At 40.2% G+C, this 24,629-nt stretch overlaps 1 protein-coding gene across 2 annotated transcripts in view; it reads left to right on the top strand.

Moving 5' to 3' along the window:
* The first annotated feature begins 1,110 nt into the window (after nucleotides 1–1,110).
* The window catches only part of LOC124147200 (sacsin-like), a 32,888-nt gene continuing 9,369 nt past the window's right edge, over nucleotides 1,111–24,629 (top strand). Inside the window, exons 1-7 of one of the 2 annotated variants that reach the window (XM_048403738.1) lie at nucleotides 1,111–1,145; nucleotides 6,377–6,424; nucleotides 8,150–8,262; nucleotides 8,536–8,649; nucleotides 9,910–10,057; nucleotides 10,960–12,525; nucleotides 13,366–24,311. In XM_048403738.1, coding sequence (XP_048259695.1) covers nucleotides 6,421–6,424; nucleotides 8,150–8,262; nucleotides 8,536–8,649; nucleotides 9,910–10,057; nucleotides 10,960–12,525; nucleotides 13,366–24,311 — 12,891 coding nt within the window. In that variant the 5' untranslated portion in view covers nucleotides 1,111–1,145; nucleotides 6,377–6,420. Of the gene's footprint in view, nucleotides 1,146–5,446; nucleotides 6,425–8,149; nucleotides 8,263–8,535; nucleotides 8,650–9,909; nucleotides 10,058–10,959; nucleotides 12,526–13,365; nucleotides 24,312–24,629 lie in introns of those variants that run through there. The other variant, XM_046517836.2, reaches the window with a different exon arrangement.

Here is a 24,629-nt window from a genome sequence, read left to right as displayed (position 1 = left end):
TATGTTGCAGTGAGAGCAGTTTGGGTGTGGGTGTGGGTGTCTGTTTTGTTTATGAAGTGTTTTGTTTAGGTTCATTTGGCCGCTTAGCATTCTGTTTATAATTTTTTCTGTTAGAATCGACTTTGTGAAGTTGCGGCACTTTATGACTGGTTTGCTAAAGAAGGATTTTGTCCATGTGGACGTACAATTATGAATATTAATTTTGAAATTTTGAAATAGAAAGCTTTACTGGTGGTGAAATTAATGCTTGGGGATGGTCGGGTGGTGGCTAATTTGGCCGCTGTGTCTGCTAGTTGGTTGCCTTATATGCCAGTGTGTGCAGGTGCCCATAGGAGAGTTATTGTTTTGTTTGTTTCTGTGATATTTGTATGTATGTCAATAATGTTGTTTATAATGTCTTGCCTTGATTTGGATTTTTTGTTGTGGATCTGAGTTAATGAGCCTAATGAGTCTGAAATTATTTAAAAGTTTGTGTCGTTAGATTGTTTTATGTAGTGATAAGCACATTGGATGGTGAGTAGTTCAGCTGTGTTGATATGTGTGTAGTTTGGATAGTAGAAGTTTGTGGTGATTGATGTGGGTTGTGTAATCTGTATGCCTAGTTCTGATATGTTGTTGGTTGCTTGGGATACGTCGGTATAGATATGGGTGTGTTTTGGCCAGTTTTGATGGATGTAGTTGTTGGTTATTGCTTTTTTGTCTAGTTTTTTAATATCTGGGTGTAGAGTAAATGTTTTGTGGAGGGTGAGGTCTGTTTCGGGGGGTGGTTTGTCATTGATGTATATGTTTGATGGGGCTGTATGTTTGATGTTTTCAAGTTTGTGTGTTTTGATAAGTTTATATAGGTGTGTAAGGTATGGGGCTAAGGTGTGATTGTTTTTTAATTTCTTGACACGGGCTTGGCACTGGCACGTGCCCCCTAGCGTGCTCCCTATATGCCAATGTAACAATACACGGACGGCATTGTATATAATAAGCATTCCATATTGTAGTTTCCTGGAACATCGATTACAAAAACCTACTTTCGTTTCGCCCGTGTATTCTGTGTAAGGCTTTGTCAGGCGGTTTCTCGGAAAGCCGTAGCAGATTGTCGTCTCTCAGTCGGCGTACAGCGTTTGCAGGTGGTATGACGCAGTCACAGCAGGGTAAGAGCAACTCAGTGTTATTACCTATGTTTGATTATTAACCATTGAGAAGCTTGAGTTAACCTAAGTTTCCACATTTCTGGCAACCAGGGTTGACTAAATTCAACCTGAGTTAAGCAAGAATAACTTAGGGAAGTAGAATATATCGCATTAAATCCAACATTAGCTTTAACACAAAATGGCTGCCAGGAGGAGAAACACAAGCGAATAGATATTTTAGTCAGCTACAGTCTACAAACCCAGATATTTTTTAATTTCAAACTTTGAGCCTGAACAGTCTCAAGCACTTTCTCAAGAATTTTCAGGGACAATTTTTTTTCTTCGATTAACTTCGAAAGTATCATTATTTGGAGTACAAACAGGTTGAAACATAACAAAACCATCTTGTTCAGTCAAAATTGGGGCCCCCTCTGGATTTTTATAGAAAACATTTTCCCTTGTGAATAAGAAATGAATAATCTTATTTGCCCCCCCCCCCCCCCTCTCCTGTCAAAAAAAGAGTTAACTACGGCCTTGCGTTGTTAAGGATATAGATATAGATAGGCCTTTTAGATCTCTGTTGGTGAAAAGCTTCAAATCGAAATAAATAGTGAAATTCATTTTCGAAAAAGACGTTTACCACCTATAGCGGTATATGCATTTTTGTGTGTGTGTGTGTGTGTGTGTGTGTGTGTGTGTGTGTGTGTGTGTGTGTGTGTGATGTATATGTTTGATGGGGCTGTATGTTTGATGTTTTCAAGTTTGTGTGTTTTGATAAGTTTATATAGGTGTGTAAGGTATGGGGCTGATTGGTGTGATTGTTTTTGAATTTCTTCAGGGTGGCAGGTCTAAGGTTGCTGTACTTGGTTATAATCTGTTTGAGTATAGGGTTGTGTTGGGCCCCAGCCCAGTAGTTTAAAATGGTTTGATTTCATCTTAATTGTATGGAGGTAGTTCCTGATATAAGCTGTAGTGAGTTTAGTGCAGTACCGGTTCTAGTGCCCAGGGCTTATTTAAGAGCTTTGTACTGGATGGAATTAAGTTTTTTGTTAAGTTTTTCTGAAATGGAGTTGAGGACTGGAGCAGCATAGTCTAGTTTGGGTTGAATAAGTGATTTATATATATTAAGTAGCGTTTGTTTGTCAGTGCCCCAATCAGAGCCGCTGATGGCTCTCATTAGATTTAGATCCTTTTGGCATGATGTGACCAGATTATGAATATGGGGAGCCCATGTCAGTTGTTGGTCAAAGGTGATTCCCAGAAATTTAGCTTCCTTTTTGAATATAATGTTTTGATTGTTTAAGGTGAGTTTGGGTGGACAATTTGGCATGTGTCTGTTTTTGAATAGTAGGCCGATGTTTTTTTAGTGTTGATTTGGAATCCCCACTGGGCTGCCCAGTGTTCTAGGTGATTAAGTAGGGGTTGAATTCTTTTTTGAATTTGTTTTAGCGAGGTTGACAACGTCCAGAAAGAAATGTCATCAGCAAATTTGGCAGTGGTTATATTTTTAGTTACAGGCGGGAAAATGTCGTCAATCATGAAATTGAAGAGAGTTGGTGATATTATACTTCCCTGTGGGGTGCCTTTTTTCTAAATGATGTGGGTCTGATAGAGTGTTTTTTGTTTTTACTGTAATGTTTCTGTCTGTTAAGAAAGAGTGAATGAAATTTAGTATTCTACCATCTATGGCTTTTTCTTTAAGTTTTTGCCAAACCATGTCAAATGCTTTACTGAAATCTATGAAAATGGCCAAAGTGTATTGTTTTTGGGCGAGTGCTGTTTTAACGTCATGTTCTAAATGTAAAACGTGGTCTAAAGTTTGTCGGTTAGACATAAAGTCACTCTGGTCCTCATTAAGAAGGTTTTGGGAGGTAATTTTGAATTTTAGTCTATTATTAATGATGGATTCCATTATTTTACAGATATGGGAGGTTAATGAGATGGGGCGATAGGAATCCGGTTCTCGTGGGGGCTTTCCTGGTTTAAGAACCGGTACAACCTGAGCTGTTTTCCATGAGTGGGGGAGGGAGCCAGATGTCCAAATTTGGTTAAAGAGTTGAAGAAGTAGTTTTTGAATTTTTTGGGGAAGATGATTGAGGATGGTGTCGCTGATGTTGTCTGGACCTGTGGCTGGGGCTGTGTTTTTGTTATTGATTGCTGTTTGTAGTTCATGAATGTTGATTATTTTGTTAAGTGGCATGTGTAAGAGGGGTGGTCTGTGTGTGTATGTGGGGTGATTTTTTATTGTGTTTTGCATGTGGGGAGTGTGATTGGTGGAGCTGCTAGTGGCCCAGAAGTGAGCAGCCATGGCGTTAGCCTTTTCTTTATCGGTACTTAGGTTAGGAAAAGAGGGGGCTGAGAAGGGTTTTGAAGTGGCCTTTATGGCCTTAATTTTTTTCCATCGAATTTTGGTATTTTGTTTCCCCATTTTCAAGGTGCTGGTAAAAGTTTTCCAGTATTTTCTTTTTGCTGCTCTTATGAGTTGTTTAGTTGAATTTCTGAGATTTCTAGCCAGGGGGGAGTTTGGTTATGTCCCGCTTGGCTTTATTTAGTGCTTTTTTCTAAGTTTTCTAGATTTTTTCAATTTCTGGGCTCCACCAAGGGACAGGTGTGTGTTTGGGTGAAATTTTGACTGTGGGAATGCATTGTGTAGCTATTTTATGTATAGTGTTAGTGAAGTTTGAGTTAAAGATGTCATTGTCTGTGTTATGGATATGGTGGATGTTTATTTGGTTGCATAGTGTGTTGAAAGTTTTCCAGTCAGCCTTTTTTAAGTTAAGTTTAGATAGTCTAAAGGGGGGTCGACTGGGGATTTGGAATGAGGTTGGGATGGGTTTTGAGTGGGTAGAGAGATCGAAATTTTGATGGGCATGTGGTCACTGCCCCAGGTGTCCGAATGTACCTCCCAACTTAGGTTTGATTGGAGATGGGGGGGGGGGGGGTGTGTGTGTGTGTGTGCTGATAGTTAGATCTACTGCTGAAGGGGATTGGAGGTGATTTGTGGGGATTCTAGTGGGTTGGTTGTCGTTTAAGCAAATAAGGTTGTTTGTTTCTGTCCATTCGTAGATTAGTTTCCCAAATTTATCTGTGAGGTTTTTTGTGCCCCACAGTGGATGGTGAGCATTGAAATCGCCTAGAAAAATAGTGTTTTGATCAATATATTTAGTTAGTACTTCTAGATCTTCACCTGTGAATGGTTTTGTTTTTGTATGGTACACATTTATAATACTGATTTTAGTTTGATTTATGGTAGTTTTGATAGCCAGGCATTCAAGGTTTGGGGTTGGGATATCTATTGTTTCATAGTTGAGATGTTCTTTGATGAATATGCCAAGGCCACCATAGGGTGGTCAGGGGGAGTTAGTGGGGCGGGGTCTATCTTGCCGAATGAAAAAATAGCCTGGAATTTTGAAGGCTTTTGGGGGGGATATTTTGGTTTCCTGTACTGCGTTTATTAATGGACTAATTTTTTCAAGGGCTATGAGGGCCTTAAGCTCATGCCCATTTGAGGTGATGCCATTACAATTCCAATGAATGAACACCATTATCGGGTTTTAGAATGAAAGGGGATTTGATTCTGGATGGTATGGTGTTCCGGGGCTAATTTGGAAGATGGTAGGAGGGGTTTCATTTAAGTGCCCTGATGGCTGCTTGAAAGTTTTGAAATGTTTTATGGTAGAAGTTTGCGAGCTGGGCCAGGGAGTGGAGTTTCTTGGGGGTGGGTTTTTTAATGAGGATGGCTGCTGATATAAATTCGATAAGTTTGTTTGTATTTGAGTTTATTTTTTTGGGTGTGACTATCAATGAGCGGGGTGGGCAGGCCGGTATGGTTTGGGGTTGGGGATGTAGTATGGGGCGGTGGGGGTTGGGGGGTGGGAAGCAGAGCCATTTGAGGGCGGTTGAATTTTTTTTTGCCTGCCGGGGGCGTTGGAGGGTGGTTGGGGGGGGGGGGGGGGGGGAGGGGGGGGGGGGAGATGGGTGGATGAGGTCGGGATGGGGGTGGGGGGGCTGGGGCTAGTAAGCGGTTATGGGTGGCAAAGAGTTGTTTGCATTTGTTTCTTTGGGGGCATGGAGGGGGAGGTGGGGGTGGTTCGGGGAGGGAGCTGGACATGGAGTCAGATGTGGTGTCTAGGTCAAGATATTCAGGTATGGAGTTGTAAGTTGGGATGGTGGCGGGTTTTGGTAGGTGGTCTTTTGTGATGTGTTTATTTAGCTTGAGGATATGTGTTTGTTTTATCGGGCAGGTGTTTTGAGTTGCTGTATGACCCTCTGTTTTACATTGTGTGAGTATGGGGCCCATGTGCATTCTGGGGCTTCGTGTCTATACGAGCCGCATTTCTGACACATGGGTGGTTGTCTGCAGGTGGATGTAGGGTGATTGAAGGAGTGGCAGATGGTGCATTGGGTGGGATTTTTCCTGACGGGGTTTACATTATATGTGAGTGTGCCGAAAATGATGTGTGTTGGGAGATCTGTTGTTTTGAATGTCAGAAATACTGTTTGGGTGGTTGTCCTGCCCGGGATGGGTGTGCGATTGTTGATGTTTTTGTAATTTATAATCTTGGGTTGTTAGTGGATTTTGTTTGCCATGTGGATGTAGTCTTGGATGTCCTCTTGTGTGTCCCTGTGGTCTATGTATATTACCCCTTGTATTTGTGTGAACCATTTGGGCACCTGCCATGTAATGTTAAGTCCGTCTATCATTGGATGTCTGCTGGCATGTGTAAGTGTATCTTGGTTGGGGAAGGTGAGTTTGAAGCCGTAGTAACTGTGTAATGGTAGCACATATATAGTACTGAACAACAATGGACAGACAATGACTTCTGGGGGTGACACAGCTTAGGGGATGAACAATTAAGGCAATAAATGTCATACTATAAATAACACTAATGAACGGGAAGTGATATAGCAGCCCAGGTTGGCTGTCAGTCAATATACAATGAAATATTGGTGAGGATTAACAACGGGGATTAGCGCCTAAAACGTAATGACAATTAAGTTATGGAGACAGGGTAATTTGCCTTTGGAGTCAAATGTACTTCGAATTCAGACAATGGTAGTCGTAAATCAGTCGCTATGACAAGATTAACATTTTCCTTCTCTTTTCCTACTTTTTCTCATTCACTCATCCATTTTCTCATTCACCCGGTACCTATCTAATTCCATTTACGTCCATACCTTTACCAAATTGATGGAAACAAAGAGCATTTGATTTGTTATATTTGTACACAACATGTTTTTCTTTGCTTCAGATAACGTCTGACGGTGGTACGGAACTAGCTCTCCAAAACGGGAAATGAGTAAGTCAAAAGGACCCACCTGAGCTTGAAATAAAAGAGTACAGTGAGCCCAATCCCTCGGAGCGATCTATTGTATAAAGATTTGGAATGACATAACACTTTCGACAATAGACATGTAGCTCAAGGGTGGGTGGAGGTGAGGTTGTTTGGGTTGGGGAGAGACAAAGAGTGACTGGGTTGGATTTAACGCCGCTTTCAACAGTATTCCAGTTATGTCACGGCGTGTTCCTTTGTGGGAGGAAAGCCCGAAGTGATGCAGGTCTTAGACGTTTACCACTTCGGTGAAACCCACAAGCACGGGTATGGTGCTGACAAACCTAGAAACATAATTGGGATTCGAACACACAATCATAGGTTTCTGGCGTGTCCAAGGGACGCAACTCTGCACAACGTATTGCGGCGCCTTAGACGACTGTGCCACCCGTGCCCCCTGAGAGACAAGGGGGGAAAGGTAAATCTGGTAAACCTGACTCATGATAAATTGAGATGTACAGTCCATCACTAAACTTACATTATGGCCTTCTTTCTCCTTATTATAGTATATAATTCAAATTTCAATTTTAGTACAGTGTAATTATACACAGTGTATTTGGGACATCATAGCTCAAATAAAATACTGCAAAGTAGACACAATGTATAGATAACAACTTATTTATTCACTGTAAAGGCGATGGTACAGAATATATATAACAGTTACCATAGTCTACTATATATATTCTGTTCCATGCACATAATTCAGCCTAGCTTGACAACAGATTTAGGTTCTGTACCGAAACGTTCCGCTTAAGTAAATAAGGAAGTTGTTATCCATAAACTGTACCTACCGTCATCCGTCAACTTCCAAGGAATTCAAATAGAATACTGACCCATACAAACCTCCCCGACCACAAGGGCCTGTCACATATGACAAGAGGGATGACTTCAATTTTCCAATAGTTAAGTAATAGGACTCTTGCTCAATTGTTTTTTGATCAGTTTTTTTACATCATTCAAGGCTTAAGGTGAGCTTTCAAAAGTTTTTTGGGTGAACTTGTGGATGACATTTCGAAATTTGATGCATACATATTGAAAACTGGATTCAAAACTCTTGGACAAATGTAGCTGTCATCATTGGCGGGAAAGAGCAGGTGTAGTTTGAGTTTCATTGATCCACAGGTGTCTAAGGAGATGATGTTTACAGTGCTAGAAAATGCATTTTCGGTGAATTAAAGAGCATGGTCAAAGTGCAAAGATCAAATATAGGACAAAATTAAACGGAACAGATCACGAAAAACGGAACAGATATGTCATAGCCCACTACTCACTACAAATATACCAAATTTCAATACTTTTTGAAAGAAAAGGGTTTAGTAATGGACATATAAAGTTTCAACTTTCAGTATGGTTGAAGCGCAAAGGTCGAATCTAGGTCTGTTGAGCAACAAATCAATTTCTAACTATACATATACCAAATTTCAGGACACTTTGTAAAAATAGATAAATTTTTCAATATGGCTACAGTGGCAGCCATTTTGAAAACCAGATTCGAACCTTTCTGCAAATGTGCTTGCGGCCAAAGTGGACTTTATTTTACTCAATTTATTCATCACATTTAAGCAACTTGAGAAATATTTGAAAATTATTTATTTGATAATAACGATTACAATTATATTTTTTGCAGCAGATCTTACTAGACTACTATATGTCCCTTGATGCCCCTCACACCATGTTCTCTGTGCTTGACAGGTGCCCCCGGCGGACTCCCGAGGGAGGGGTTCTCCAGCATGAAACTCCCCTCCCTCATCAAACAGCTAAAGGTGGTCCTGGACCAATACCCTGATGATGGACAGATCCTTAAGGTAAAATATAAGGGGGTTCTCCTTTCATAGGTACACCCTTTACTTTTTATATATAGAGTCTGACACCCCTGCATGTTTTGAGGTACAATCGAGCAGGCTGTTTGTGACGGGTGCCACCGGTGGGGCAGGATACGCTCGCGAACACCTGGTGTTCAGTGTTTGGTAGTGATTCTTAAAAACATGCTCATGGTATAGTCTGAATCGTACAACAAATCTGCTTTTATCAGAGACTTCTTATGCGCATGGAAAGGGTTTTATTGCTTTTATTTACAGGAACTGATACAGAATGCCGAGGATGCGGATGCCACGGAAGTGAAGATTCTGTATGATGGGCGTCCCTTCAGTCCCTCGTCAGTTGATGGCTTCCCACATCTTCGGACCCTCAAGGTATATATACATGTAGTCTCACCCCAAAGGGATCTATTGATATTGATCGAGGAAAGAAATATGTAACTGTCTACTGAAGTTATTCTTCCATTGTAGCGCATATAACTGTCTGGAGCATTTCCCACCTTTCGTTACTGGTGTTTTGTGAGGGCATGTAAGTGTATGATTGAGGTGAATTTATAACAGGTGTAAACAATATTTTCATGATTACCGTATTCGACGTAATAAGCGCCTAGGTGCTCTCAAAATTAGAAATAGGGGGCTCTTATTAGAATATTATTTTGGTGAAAAAAAAAACAGAGTTGAAAAATGAATTTCGTGGTTTATGGTGACAGACTGAAATGTTTATGTACGACAGATATATTTTTCCAGAATTTAATTGCCCATAATTAAGGGTGCATATAACACACGAGTGTGTATCATACGCGAATAAATAAGTCTTGTGTACATTGATCAATCGGAAGGGGTGCTAATTGGGATTGTTCACTAGCTAATATATCAGCAAATATCGTCGTGGGCGCTTATTTGAGCGGGGTGCTTATTACGTCGAATACGGTAACTGACTTTGATCGGCAACATAGTGCCAATTTCTTAATGTAAGTTAGTGTGGGTGTATTAAGTGACTTGTGTCAAAGTGAGACTTTCTCCAATAATGTAGAATTACAGTAATCATGAATGATATTCATCTTACAGTTTAACCGACTAAGAAAAGTGAATAGAATAAAATTTCTTGGACTGCCAATATGCCTGCGTCTAGTCCTCCAGTAATGAATTTACGTGCCATGTGCTGGCGTTACAGCTCTCATGGGTAGAGACAAAGTTATTGCAAGCAATTCTGGTTCAGCACAGTCTTACATGAATTAAGGAGCTATCTGTGATTATGTCATTCACTGATGTCACATGATATACATTTTTACCTCTTTACGAAGTTAGACTGACCACCATGTTAGTTAGCATGTACATGTGAGCTGTGATCATTTGCCAACTGAGTCGGTCACACTGTTCAGTATCAGGACTGTTGATAAGAAGAGCAACCGTATGCTTTGCAGCTGGTAATATTTTTTTGTTATGTTTAGACAAAAACACATGCCATTCACGAGAGGTATTTTTTTTTATAAATTTATAAATTTTTATAAATGTTGATGTCAGATAAAACATTATGGAGTCATTTTGTGGTAGAATGTTTTGAAAGGATAACTTCATTATTGTCATTACAGATAAAATCATCTTTGTATAAGCTTGTATGTGGTGTACTTTTAGGGTCCTGGCTTATGTGTGTACAATGATGGTGTATTCACTGATGAAGACTGGGATGGCATAAGGATGCTACAGAGTAGTATCAAGGAACAGGAGCCTCTTAAAGTTGGTCGCTTTGGACTGGGATTCAAGTCAGTCTTTCATCTGACAGGTACAAACATATTTTGTCTTCTTGATGTCAGGTTCACCTATCCTTTTGTCCAAGCATGATTGCCTATCCGTTCAGGTTTCATGTTAGAGTGAGTGAGTTTGGCTTGACGCCAAATTGCAAGTATTTTATAAAATTATTTTCTATTAAATTAAATTACGTCCATCATGTCAGATTCACTTCGGAACCCGAAGTGCTGCAGGTGTTAGACATTAACAACTGTGGTGAAACCCACGAGCACGAGCACGAGCATGAGTACCGTGCTGCAAACTATAATCAGGGCGAACCTGGGATCATGAGTTTACGACATGCTGAATTACAATGCCTTTCAATGACGACTGGATTCCATGTGCATCACCTTTGGCTAGAAGGGGATGTACTGTTACATAACATTGAACACATTAGAGGGTATTAGAGGTAGGATTTGTCCCTGCAACCAGTAACCTGCATTTAAGCATGTTATTTGAGATGATTGGGTGGACTTATCTGAATGTGTGTCATTCTGCTTTGAAAGCGTGGATTTTTCCCATGCTTTTGGTCACTGGCTTGCCTGTAGAATAGGTCTTCAGCAACCCATGCTTGCCCTAAAAAGGTGACTAAGCTTGTCATAAGAGCAACTACCAGGATCGGGTGGTCAGGCTCTCTGACATGGTTTATGCATGTATCCCAATTGCATGGATCGATGCTCATGATGTCAATCACTGGATTGTTTGGTCCAGACTCGATTATTTATAGACGGCCATCATATAGCTGGAATAATGCTCCATGTGGTGTTAAACAACAAACAAACAAACTGGCTTGCCTAGACACAACTCACAGGCAAAATATGATATAGTTGGAATGTAGCTGACTACATCTATAGTGTTTATGCGCTCACTTACATCAGTATCTTTATTTTGTTTCAGATGTGCCTTTGATCATATCTGGTCACAACATCCTGTTACTAGATCCGTACATGTGGGAACATGACCCAAGGATGGTGTGCTATATAAGCAGACTGGACAGGATTGGATTTTCCAATGATTTGTTGCTTCGAGTTCTGGATGGTATATTTGGGTTTTCAGCCCAAACACTCCAGGATGGATTCTTCAAAGGCACTCTATTTTGGTTTCCCCTTCGAGAAGAAGTGACAGAATTGTCAGACATTATTTATGATGATAATAAAATACAAGATCTCTTCAGTGCATTCCAAGCTGAGGCCCCTCATATGCTGCTCTTCCTGAAGTCATTGTCAAGGATTCAGGTTTGTCAGAAAGGTGCAAGTCTCTTTGGAAAGCAAGTTCCAGAAAACAGTTGTGAGACTCTTTTCACTGTTGACACGAGTAGCTATGTAGGTGACACTGTAAATATTAGAAAAGAATTTGTAGAATCCATAAAGGAACTGAAGGGAGGGTTACCAAAATCGCCAATTGAGAAGATATACTACATGAAAGTAGAAACATGTGACTTTATGTCAACACACCAGAACTGTAACAACAGCATATGGCTCGTGATTCAGCACTTTCAAGATGGAAAAATTTCAAAATCATTCAAGAAACTGTGCTTTGACAAAACCATTGCATCATGCCCGTGTGTTGGCTTAGCTTTCGCCCTTGAACAGGAGCAAACCGGGCATATATTTTGTTTTCTGCCCTTGCCACTTGAGGCGCAGAGTCCCACAGGCCTACCTATTCACGTCCATGGTCATTTTGCACTGAGTCAGAACCGTAGACATATCAAGTGGCCAACAGCAGATCAAACGAAGAACAAATCCCAGATGGATAAAGCGATACGATGGAACCAGTGTTTACTCCTCGAGGTGTTCCCTCAAACATATGTCAGTCTCATACAAGAGTTGATCATGTATTGGCAAAAGGAAGGAAGAGATGAGACTTGTGTAGAGAAGATATACCGTGCGCTGCCTGATAAATCACAAATACGTGAAAACTGGAAAGGACTTTGTGAAGCATTTTACAAGTTAATGTTCAGAGAACGAAGCCTCTACACCCCAAATGATGGAGGCAAGTGGATAAATGCTGAAAATGGAATCCTCTTTGTACCTTCAAAAGTGTCGTCTGAAATCCAAGAAACAATTGTTGTTACCTACAAAATGAGTCAGGAAAACATTGTTGTAGTCCCACCTCATTTGCATGAGGCATTGCAATCCTACTACCCAGATCTAGAGCAACTGAAATTTGTGACTTCAGATGGACTTTCAAAAACCCTTCAGTCCAAGAACCTTTATCCAGGAATAACAGACCAACAGAAGCTGCATCTGCTTGAGTTCATATGTGCAGAGGACAGCTTTCAGTGTCTTCGTGGGGTGAGACTTCTCCCTCTTGCAGATGGATCCTTCACGACATTTGGGGAAGCAGACCCTGTATTTGTGTGCGAGGATGAAGATGATATAAACATGTTTCCAGGCCTGAGACATAGATTTGTTCTTCATGACAGTACTACTGGACACTATCTTCAAGATATGGCAAAAAAAGGTTGGTCTCTTTAATAATGTTGAATTTCTGTTTCATTGTCAGTTGATTGAGTTTGGTTCTTTTCCTACATTCCTACTGAGTTAAGGCCAATATCACTGTCACGACAACAGTAAGGATAGAGTAGAGTAATAAGGCATTTACACATTGATAAAGACCTTTCACATGGGGTGGTCTCTCTCTCTCTCTCTCTCTCTCTCTCTCTCTCTCTCTCTCTCTCTCTCTCTCTCATTGAGGCATTTACATATTTACAAAAACCTTTCACCCCCCCCCCCCCCCCCCTCCCCCCCTCTCTCTCTCTCTCATTTAGGCATTTAAATATTCAAAAGGACCTTTCACATGGAGTGGTTAGAATTTGATATTCTCTCTCTCTCTCTCTCTCTCTCTCTCTCTCTCTCTCTCTCTCTCTCTCTCTCTCTCTCTCTCTCATTTAGGCATTTACATATTTAAAAGGACCTTTCACATGGGGTGGTTAGAATTTGATATTCTCTCTCTCTCTCTCATTTAGGCATTTACAAGTTAAAAAGACCTTTCACATGGAGTGGTTAGAATTTGATATCCCCCCTCTCTCTCTCTCTCTTTCTCTCTCTCATTTAGGCATTTACATATTTAAAAAGACCTTTCACATGGAGTGGTTAGAATTTGATATCCCCCCTCTCTCTCTCCCTCTCTCTCATTTAGGCATTTACATATTTGAAAAGACCTTTCACATGGAGTGGTTAGAATTTGATATCCACATAGTGATGAAGGAATGTGTTTCCCCAAACTTCAAGTAATGTCATAAGGCTGGAAGTGCATAATGTTGTGTTGTGTTGTACACTTTTTGTTTCCTTTAATTTTCAGGAATTTTCAACATTCAAAGATTGTCACCTGAGCCCTTTGCACGTCTTCTTAAAGAGTGCATGGAGGTGCAGTTTCCTTCAGGGATTGCAACTGTGACATCTGATTCTCAATTTAGTCCAGAATGGCTTGACTCTGTATGGCAGTACATCACAAAACATGACATAGATGTCAAAGACAAATTTCCAGACGATTTACTTATCCCTGGGGAAGCCACTGCTGATGGAACAATGCCTCTTTATCCTGTATCTTCAAGTTTCATTTGCATGAATGTGAAGACTGTTGGTGATTTGGATCAAAGACTAGGTTTGGCTTTGGAACACCTTGGTATCATCTCGCTATCAAAGATACCTGATGCTCTCAAGAGAAATGCCTCCATTATCGGAGATGTTATCAAATATCCATCCTTTGAAGGTGTCATCAGCGTCCTTGAAGATGTTGCACAGAAGGATACACTTTTGGAGAAGGTATCTAATTTTAACAACATTGCGAAAGATGAGGAAAAACGGTCTTTGGTTGAGTTTCTTTGTGAATGTAAATGTCTGAGCAGTTCAGCCAAAGACGTACTGCAGAAGCTGGAACTATTTGCAAACACAGACAACTTGGACATGGATACAACCATTGAACAGATTAATCTTCTGGAGCCAGCAGACCAACTGGTTGTGCCCTATCCAGAAGTTTATTTACGGTGCATTCCAGCCACTACTGCTACCCTATCTCAACTACTTGATGCAAGACAAGTGACTCGAGATGAAGTTACACTCAACATTCTGATATTAATGGCAAATGGAGACAATAAATACAACAGGAATGATGTTAAAGTATTTATGCTACACCTTCTGAAAGAATGTCATTTCTTCACAAATCAAGCCATACTAAGGCTAGCTAAAAGAATACAATTCCTTACTACAGATGAAATGAGTGAGCAGTTTAGGGTTTGTGATCTATTTGAGCCACAGCCAGAACTCTGCAAGTTGTTTGAAAGAGAAGATAAATTTCCTGCTGCTGAATTCATGGATTCATCTTTATTACAGGGACTGAAAATGCTTGGACTAAAAACAGTGACAGATGTCACAGATGAACATCTTTGCCGTACTGGTGCAGTCATAGAAAGCCTTCTTGGGACAAATGAGTTTGAAGTTGCTGCTAGGAAAGGCAAAGCTTTATTTGCTTTTCTGAAGGCACGTCTTGCAAAACCTTATAAAAATTCTTTGGAAAGCCTACTACAAGTAAGATTTGTTCCACGTCTAGTAAGGAGAACAACAGGTTATCCAGACACATTGAGGTTGTTTGGAGAAGAAAATAGCTGCTTGCTTGAACGACTTGGGAATGTGTGGAATGAGAAACATCTGAATGTTATAGGATCAGTTTCCCCAGTTGCAAATCTTCCAAAAGAAATCATCAGTGCATTTCAATTGGTATCTGAACCACCACTTCATCAAGTGTTGGAGCATATGGACCTAACAATTGCATCATATCAGCCCCAACAGGATACAGAACACAAGTACATGGAAGTAATGAAAGACCTGTACAGGTATCTTTCAAAGCAAAATGTTTCCTTGATGACAAAAGCATGCAAGGAAAGACTTCGCAAAATGAAGTTTATTTGGATCAATTCAGAATTTCATTTTGCCAGTCAAATTTGGACCATGAAATCACAACGGAAGGACATTGAGCTCAAACCTTACAGATTTTGTTTGCCAAAGTTTTGGATTGGTATTGCAGACATTGTAGAAGCTGTAGGTGGGCAGAAACAACAAAGTCCTGAAATGTTGGTTTCTGTTCTCAAGGAGATTCAGCATAAACACCTTCAAGCCAGAATGGATAATTCAGATGATATGCAAGAAGATCTCCAAATCATTTTTCACATCATTACCACGTTGAAATCATACAAATTCCATTCAAATGAAATTATTTTGCCAATTCACCAAGATGAATACTCCAAGTCCCTTGTTTTGAAATCTGCTGAAGACTGTACCTTTTGCAATGCTGAATGGCTTCTGGAACAGACAACAGATGGTGAAGAGGAAGAGAAGCTCTACTTTGTACACAGTGATATATCTGAAGAGACAGCAAGGTATTTTGGAGTATCTCTCTTGACTGAGAGGGTTATGGAGGGGACAGAGGCCTTTGATCTTAACTGTGGCCAGCATGAGTCATTAACCAAGCGGTTAAATGGGATCCTTAGAGGATATACAGATGGATTTTCAGTACCAAAAGAGATAATACAAAATGCAGAAGATGCCAAAGCAACCAAAGTGATGTTCCTCTATGATGAGAGACACAATAGTAGTGCTAGATCATCTTTGATGAATAAAGGAATGGAATCCCTTCAAGGTCCTGCCTTGTGGTCATACAATGATGCACAATTTACGGAGGATGATTTTCTAAACATTCAGCATCTTGGTGGTGCTACGAAAGAAGATGATGCAACAAAGCTTGGTCGTTTTGGACTTGGTTTCAATTCTGTGTATAACTTGACAGATGTCCCAAGCTTCATCAGTGGAAACACTGTAGTTATATTTGATCCACATCGGACCTATCTGGGCAGACCAGGACTGAAAGCAGACATATCCTCCGTCAAAAATAGGAGAATGCTGCAGACGATGCGAGGCCAATTTCAGCCATTTGATGGAGTGTTTGGCTGTGACATAGGACAGAAAGCCAAGGGGGATATTTGCAAAGGGACATTGTTTCGGTTCCCTCTGCGAACAGCAGAACAGGCAGAAAAAAGTGAAATAAAACATCTTCATTACTCAAAATCAGAGATGAAAACATTCCTGGAGATTTTGGTCAAAGGTGCTGGAAATCTATTATTGTACACACAAAATGTAAAGTTAATGGAAGTATATTACCTACCAAATGGAGCCTCTGTTGACAAGTGTGAACTTTTGTTTTCAGTTCAAAAGAAAACAGATGATCAGTTTTCTGTGTTTAACCAGGCAAAAGTACCGCACAATCCTCAAATTAACACCCTCAGTCACTTCTCAAAACAGTGCAACATGGATTCAAGGGAAGACTATTTAATAGAAAGGGTGAATGTTTCTGTCAAGACAACCACAGAATTTTCAAACTCTTTTGGCATTAAAGTCCATCAGGACAATACAAACTGGCAGATAACATGGTCCATGGGAAAAACAGTTCCAGGACAATTTGCCACAATAAAAGGCCTACTCCCTTTAGCTTCAACTGCTGTTCCACTAAGCACAAGTGGTGAAATAATTCAAATGAGCTCACTTCGTGAATGTCAGAGCTTTTTTTGTGTCGGACACTTATACTGCTTTCTTCCTTTGCCCCTCCCATCTACACAATTCGCCATGCACATCAATGCACAGTTTGCGCTGACAGAAGACAGGAGGCGATTGTGTGAAAAAACAGAGGACGACAAAACATCAATTCCTGGTTCCTGGAACAAACACTTAGAAACTGAGGTTATCGGTCGAACAATAATCTGCACTCTGACAGGACTCGAGAATCTTACTCAGAATGATGCTGAGGCCTATTACAACTTGTGGCCTGGTGTCATGTTGGACAAGGATGTAGATGTCAAAAATTCACTTGAGAAACCAGCCATTGTGACAAGTTTCTATAAGGTGATTACTGAAGAGGAATACAAAGTCTTTCTGCAAGGTGATCCAGTGAATTATGTAGCATTCAAGAACTCCATATTTTTGTCCCCATCTTTAGCATACAATGAGTTGATTGGAAAAACTGCTGTCGGGGTACTTCAAAGATTCTGGGAAAAGGATACAGTTATTGACCTACCTGAAAGAATTTATCAAAATTTCATATCAGCTGGTCTTACAGAAACCTTCAACAGTCATGTTGTCAGTACTGAAGATTTCTACAAGGAGGTTTTCTTACCAAATATTGAACTGGTAAATTCTTCAGATCGTCAGTCACTGACATTGTATGCTGTCAAACTGTGCTTTCCAAATATTGATGCTTTGTTGAAGAAGTATGAATGCATTCCTTCAAAACCAAATGGAAAACTAAGAAAGCCAAAGGAGCTAGTCTATCCAAGAGGAAAGGTTTCCCAACTATTTACTGAATCTGAAGAGATTTTTCCAAGTGAGGCATTTGAAAGGCATGAAATCCTGAAGCAGTTATGTTGCCTGGGTATGGTAGAAAATGATCTTCCGTGGGAAGCTATAATAGGAAGGATACAAACAGTACAAGACCTGAGTCTCGAGGATAATACTCGAGCCGAGAAGAGGTGTCTCAACATTCTACAATATATCAATGAGTATGACAGCAGCACCCGTGGGAGGCGATTCCATAAATGTGGAGAGGATGCAAGACAGCAAATATCCACCATGGCCTTTCTCCCAGTAATGCAGAAAGCCAGAGATTGGCCTTTCAAGTGGAAAGGTGATACAGTTTCAGTATTCTCAACACCTGTTCAGTTGTTCTTTCGTGAAGAAGCTGATTTAGTTGGATGTTGTAACCTTCTGCTTGACTCATACAAACTGGATGGATTATTTTCTTTAAAAGAAGTTCTAATTTGGCTTGGTGTTCAAGACACAAAATCTGTAACTGCAACAGTTGCTTGTGAACAATTGCTCCACATTTCAACACAAATACTCACAGGAGTTCAGCTGAGTAAGGAATCAATCAAAATCTTAAACAACCTGTATAAACACCTGGATGCTTTGTGCAAGGAGGTTGACAGCACCTCTCCAGAGCATGACATTATAGCAAAGCTTAAAGGCAAGCAAGTTATACTTAATGATAAAATGCTAGTGTTTCCTCAGCAAGTTGCATTTCATCTGGAGTATGACCTACATCCATATCTGTATCAAATTGAACCAACACAAAGATTTATATACAAGCACTTCCTGCAGGTTATTGGAATCAAGGAACACTTTGATGTGGATTGTATGAAAGAGCAAATTGACAAGATGGCTGAAACATACAAGGATAAACCAATGAGAAAGAAAGATGTGACTTTATATGTCAACATGGCTAACTTATTATACAAGTTGTCAGAGAAGGAAAACTGTGTCAACTCTGAATTATGGCAAATGTTTTTACCAGACACTGAAAACTCCCTGAAGCCTGCAACTGATCTTTGTCTTGACGACTGTAGTCGCCTGAAGAAAGATTCGGGAATACAAATTGTTCATCCCTCCATATCAAAAGAAGTAGCCCTACATTTCAAAGTCAAGACACTGATACATGCCAGTGTTGCGAAAGTACTGTTACCATGGTCAGCAACTTCATTTGGCCAACGTGAGAAACTGACAACGAGACTGAGGGGAATCCTTGAAGGATATCCAAGGGATTCATCAATTATGAAGGAACTTCTTCAAAATGCAGATGATGCAGGAGCTACTGAGCTAAAATTCATCAAAGATTTCAGAAACCATCCTACTCAAAATGTATTTTCCGATAATTGGAAACCTTTACAGGGCCCTGCTTTGTGTGTTTGGAACAACAGTAGTTTTACAGAGAAAGACTTTGAGGGGATTCAATCTCTTGGCGTTGGAAGCAAATCTGATGATGCCCTGAAGACAGGACAATATGGTGTAGGCTTTAATGCTGTGTACCATTTAACTGATGTTCCTTCTTTTTTCACAGTTGGCCCAGAGACACCAGAAACTGTATGTTTCTTAGATCCTAATCTGAAGTACATTCCATGGGCAACATCTGAAGCCCCTGGTTGTAGACTCCTTGCTGATGAGCTGCAGTACAATTTTCAGGACATATTCAAATGCTATCTTACGGATGTTATAGACTTTGGAGAATCAGGGACCCTGTTCCGTCTGCCACTGAGAACAAAAGAAATGGTGTCTGATATATCTGATGAAGAAATTCCAATTGAAGGGAAAATGGGCATAGAACAACTGCTAAAGGATTTCAGTAATGAAATGGCTGAGTCTCTGTTGTTTCTACACAATATCAAGAACATATCAATACATTCAGTGACGAAAGATGGGAGACTTGTTGAAGATTTTTCAGTTAGTGCGGAAATAAGTGACAAACATGCTGGCCTAAAAAAGTATGTATCAGGTTTACGAACGTATGTCAAACACAAAGAGCAGGATGTCACTAAGCAGACAAAGGTAGTACTGAAAGTGAAGAGCCTTGAAGGAAAACAAGAAAGGTGGCTGGTTGTTCATAAGTGTGGCTTTGCTGATAACAGTAAAGTTCCTGAAATTCTTAAAGAATGCCAAAGAGATGGCAAGATTGGTATGTTACCACGAGGTGGTGTAGCAATACCACTGGATGACAATACAGTGCGAGGAAAAGCATTTTGTATGTTACCCCTCCGCATCACCACAAAACTCCCCGTGCACATAAACGGACATTTTGCATTAGATCATGAAGCTAGAGGGAACCTATGGCATGGTCCACATCTTTTCCGCACACTTTGGAATGAAGCCATCATCAAACAAGTCATTGTTCCTGCTTATGTATCAGGTCTTGAAACTCTGATAGGACCAGAACTGCTTGGTGCCCAGCAAGATCCAGATTATTTTAGGTCTCATGAACTGCTTAAACCCTTCATCAACCTGTTTCCTGTGATAGCAGGCACTTCAGATGACTATTGGAAATTGTTAGCCACATGCTTTTATAGGCATATTGTACAGCATTACACAGCTCTTTTTCCTGTTATCAAACCACTAGATGGCAAATTTTCTGCAAATTCCAGATCAAAAAATCAAACAAGGCTTGTCAAATTTGATTGGGTTTCAGTTGCCTCGTCTACTGGATTCCCAGGATACTTTAACAATATCCCAGTTCCTGAAACAAAGCTTGTGGAAATTCTCAAAGATTTGGGGATGAAGATAATAGATATGCCACTGTCCATCTACCATCAGTTTCAGGAGGCTGCCTTGGAGGTTTCCTGTATATCACCAGATAATGTGATTGAATTTTTGAAGTCATTCACCAACAGCAATGAGGATAGATGTCAACTTGCAAGTCTCCCTTTAGACATCAAGTCAACTCCTCTAAAGGACACCCATGCCTTGACTGTTTTGACAAGTTACTGCAAAAAGGGTTTAACTTTTCTTGATTCATTAGATGGCCTACCTCTTCTTCTGACACAAGATTCGATTCTGAGATGTTTCACTTCACAGCTACCAATAATCGTCACTGTATTTACGGAGTTGATCCAAGGATCACCAGGAATGGCAATGCATAGATCAATGGAACAGTTGTACTCTGGTTTTACAGATAAATCAGATACACTTAGGAAACTTGACATTCAAACACTGAGCACTCTTCTGCCAGACACAGTGGGTCATATAATCAGCACTGTTCCAATTCCATGGGTTCCATGGGAACGCAGTAGTAAACCATCTCCTCAATGGATTCTTGAGATATGGGATTTTCTTCACAGGGAAATTGTTGCTTCATCAAAAATGACTCCTCATATAGATAGTATCAAATCCAGCCTATCCTCCTTGAGTCAAGTGTGCATCATACCTGCCAAAGTAACTGAGAAATCTCAGACTGTGATCTATTTATTTCCAATTTGTGACTCTGACAAAATTTTAGACCTTCTTGATATGATAAACATTACCTATCAAACAACCTTTTCTAAACTATGTGTACCCCAACTTGATTTTGGTGAGACTGCCTCCAATAGTAAAGAATTTGTGAAATTAGCAAAGTCATTGGTTGCAAATCTCCAAAGACCAGCTTCTACACTCAAGGCACTTGCACAACACACTCACAAACTTATTGGCATAAAGGAGGGTTCAGCTAAAATATTGCAGCAATATTTTTGCACCAATCTAAAGGATCTACAGACACTTGAAATACCAATGGCAACAGAGCTACTAAAATCCTTGCCCATTTATGAAGATTTATCTGGATCCTGCCAACACATGAAAATGGCTAGAGTCTATGCTGTCATTGAGCATCACAATATTCCACAAGATGGAATAGAGACATGGTCATTGGGGCTCAAAACGTGCCTCCTGAAATGTTCAGATAGAAACAAAAACCTTTTTGAGTTTTTAAAGGTTCAAATACTTTCACCTGAAGAATTATATGAAAAGATTATCCTTGAGGAATTCAGCCATCTCCCAAAACCCACTCAAGCTGTTCATTTACGGTATGTCAGAGACCATTTGTTGAAAACATCATTTTCATCAAATTACAGCAGTGTGCAAAAAAAACTGATTCAGTGTCTTAAACGGTTACACTTCATTGAAGACAAAGATGGATCGTTTCACAGGGCCTGTGAATATTACTTGAAACAAGGGACATTATTTGCAGAATTCCTTTCAGAGGACAAATTTCCACCACCACCATATGACAGTCCAGAATGGGAAACCTTCCTAAAAGAGTCTGGAATTGTAATAAAGGTGTCAGAAGAGGATTTTGAGAAGTTTGCTAGATCAGTAGAGGACATGAATGTCACACCTATCACAAGAGATGTGGAACACAAATCAAAGCTGCTCACAAAGCACTTGTTTGAAAAACAAGAAGGGTTGCTGAAAGGATCACTTCTCTCACGAGTTAAGAACATCAAATTTGTGATGCCCCACAACATGGAGAAGGAATCAAATGAGAAAGACATGACAAAACAAATCCTTCCCCAGTTTCAACGAGGGAAACTGATAGCATATGCTGACTCTGTGTCTTCAAAGCACTGTCACTATATATGGACAAGTTGTGCCATGTTTCACCACTATGCGGATCCTGATTATTACAAATTTGTACATTCATCAAAGGAAAGAGAGATAATGGCATATGTGCTCGGGATAAAGAAGGAACCCTCCATTGAATCAGTGGTTCAGCATATAGTGAATATAAGTACATCACTTGAACAACGACAACAAACACGTCCACATAAGGGTTCTGATCTCGTGGTCATACTGACCATGGTTATCAAATCAATTTACACGTTTCTTCAAGAAAACACTTCAAATTTGACTGAGAAATTGAAGAAACAACTAAAGGCTGCTTTCGTTGTATTTTTACCCCAAGAAGGATTATTTGTACGACCATCACAAGTTGTGCTAGAAGTGTCAGTGACAGACACAATGCAAGGTATATATAAAGCGCCAGTGGAGTTTGGTCCATACTTCAAGCTGTTTTCCCTGCTTGGTGCAGCACCAGAAGTGACAACTAATCACTATGCTGAGGTTCTACAGGTTCTTGCACAGACAACTGCGGATGGAAAACTGGAACCAAATGAACTTAAGATCGTACAGAAGGCAACAGACATGCTCTTCAAGTGTTTACAGGAGGAAGAAAAGGATAACAAAATCGCTCTAGCAGTTCAATACTTATTCCTCTTGGACAGAGACGGCAAACTGTCCAAGTCAACAAGTTTGGTCATTGCTGATAATGAATCACTGGAGAACAGAGTAAAGACTTTGAAATTTAGATACTTTGTTGGTTTCAGAAGATTGGTGATTTCTATAAGAAATGAAGTTGATGTATTTGAACAGTTACCAAATAAATATAGACCTAAGATTCTTGATCAGATGACAAATGAGGTCATGTGTGAAACCAGTCACAACAAAGCCACTGAAGGTTCAGACTCGAGTGAATACAGTCAAAAATTCACAAATCCAGAGTTTGTGATTGGGCTTATAAGACTTATAAACGATAGCTTGCGTTTGGGGAGAGTAGAAAAGCTTACAGAAACAGAACTGAAAAACATTGAGATGAAATTAGCGAATATGAGCATTAAGCAAATCACAGGTCTGAAAACTGTATTGATTCATGGTGGCCTGGTAGTTGAAGGGAGTGACAGAGAGAAACCATGTTTTCTTGATTATGAAGACGAAAACAAAGTAACTGTTTACATCAACACCACAAAACTGAATCAAATGCTTCTTCGTAATGCACTGGCCACAGCAATTAACAAGCTAACAGGGGGGTACATAACAACTGGCCTAGTTTTTCTGGTTGGTATGCTTGCAAGTGATCCAGGAAAGATTAAAGCCTATCTAGATGGAATGAGTGTCCAACCAACAAGTTACATATGCAGCTATGTAACAGACTCTGTGTTTCCACCACCTGGAACAAGGATTCCAGAGGAGTTCCACTGGATGCTTGATAATAGTTTTACTAGGTTTGATGTGGAGGAATATGTTGGAATGGAAATATATGACCCACTCACAGATGATAGAATAGGGCAAGAAGGATCAACCTTGCCAAATCCAGACTCAGGTCCAGTTTATATCTATGCCAAGGTGAAACAAATCCTGACAAGTGAAACTTTGCCAATTCTTGATAGATATGCCGTTGACGTAGGAGAAGAGGGGACACAAGAAGTATCTGCCCTGGATCTTTTCAAGTTTCAGCGTCAGAAACGATCTCAGTGTAGAGAGATTGTGCTCTCTAATAGGTCACAGCATGATGAGGGAAATACACCTGGACCTGAGACTGAGACAGGAGAAGTCCCACGAAAAGAGCAACAGGCAACACCATCTGAAGACAAGCCTCTTGATATGGACAGTGTGCTGAAAGAAATACGTGAAACATTGAAGGTGGCATGGCAAATGCCAGACACTAAGCAAAGAGAGAAAGTAAAGAAACGTTTGTTGTTTAAATGGCATCCAGACAAGAATCAAGGTAATGAAGAGTTTTGTACCAAAGTATTTCAGCGGATACAGAATTATATTGAAATGTTGGAGAAGGGTCAAAATATAGATCAAGCCCCAGGACATACTAACGCAAGGCCAAAAACAGAGAGATCCAACTTTGACCACTGGTTTTATGAAGAAATGAACCGCCGGAGCAAACGTCATCGGCATGACTATGAACATTACTGGGATGATGACGGCGACTTCTTCTCTCATGGCTTTCACTCCCGGTCAGGCAGGTCATCATACAGGGCTCATCATACAGAGAAACCTAATCCTCAGCCTGAAGAGGCCAGGAGGTGGATGAGACAAGCACGGGAGGATCTGAGAGTGGCAAGAGAGACCATGCAAACATTATCTGCCTACAACTGGAGCTGCTTCCAGTGCTACATGGTAGGTCTCATTGCTTATGTAATCTCAGTAAACCTTTCTTTTTACATCTTTATCTTGAACACATACAATCTTTCATAACTGAGATGCTGTAGAGATATATCAACTTATGGATGTATAATGCATTGTGATTGGTTTGGTCACTACGTCTACGTGAAATGATGGGATAAACGTCATGTGCTACACATCATTTAAGATGTACATGTGGACTTTCTGTGTTGTTGACAACTAAATGTCACTTGAAACCTCAAGCAGAGATTAAATTTAAGTTTGATATTTACTTAGCCCATCCTCAAAATGAAAATAGAAAATCTGAGCTAA

The sequence above is a fragment of the Haliotis rufescens genome, unplaced genomic scaffold, assembly GCF_023055435.1.
Source record: "Haliotis rufescens isolate VD_foot unplaced genomic scaffold, xgHalRufe1.0.p SCAF_1, whole genome shotgun sequence".
Lineage (NCBI taxonomy): Eukaryota > Metazoa > Mollusca > Gastropoda > Lepetellida > Haliotidae > Haliotis > Haliotis rufescens.
This window is presented reverse-complemented; position numbering and strand designations above follow the sequence as displayed.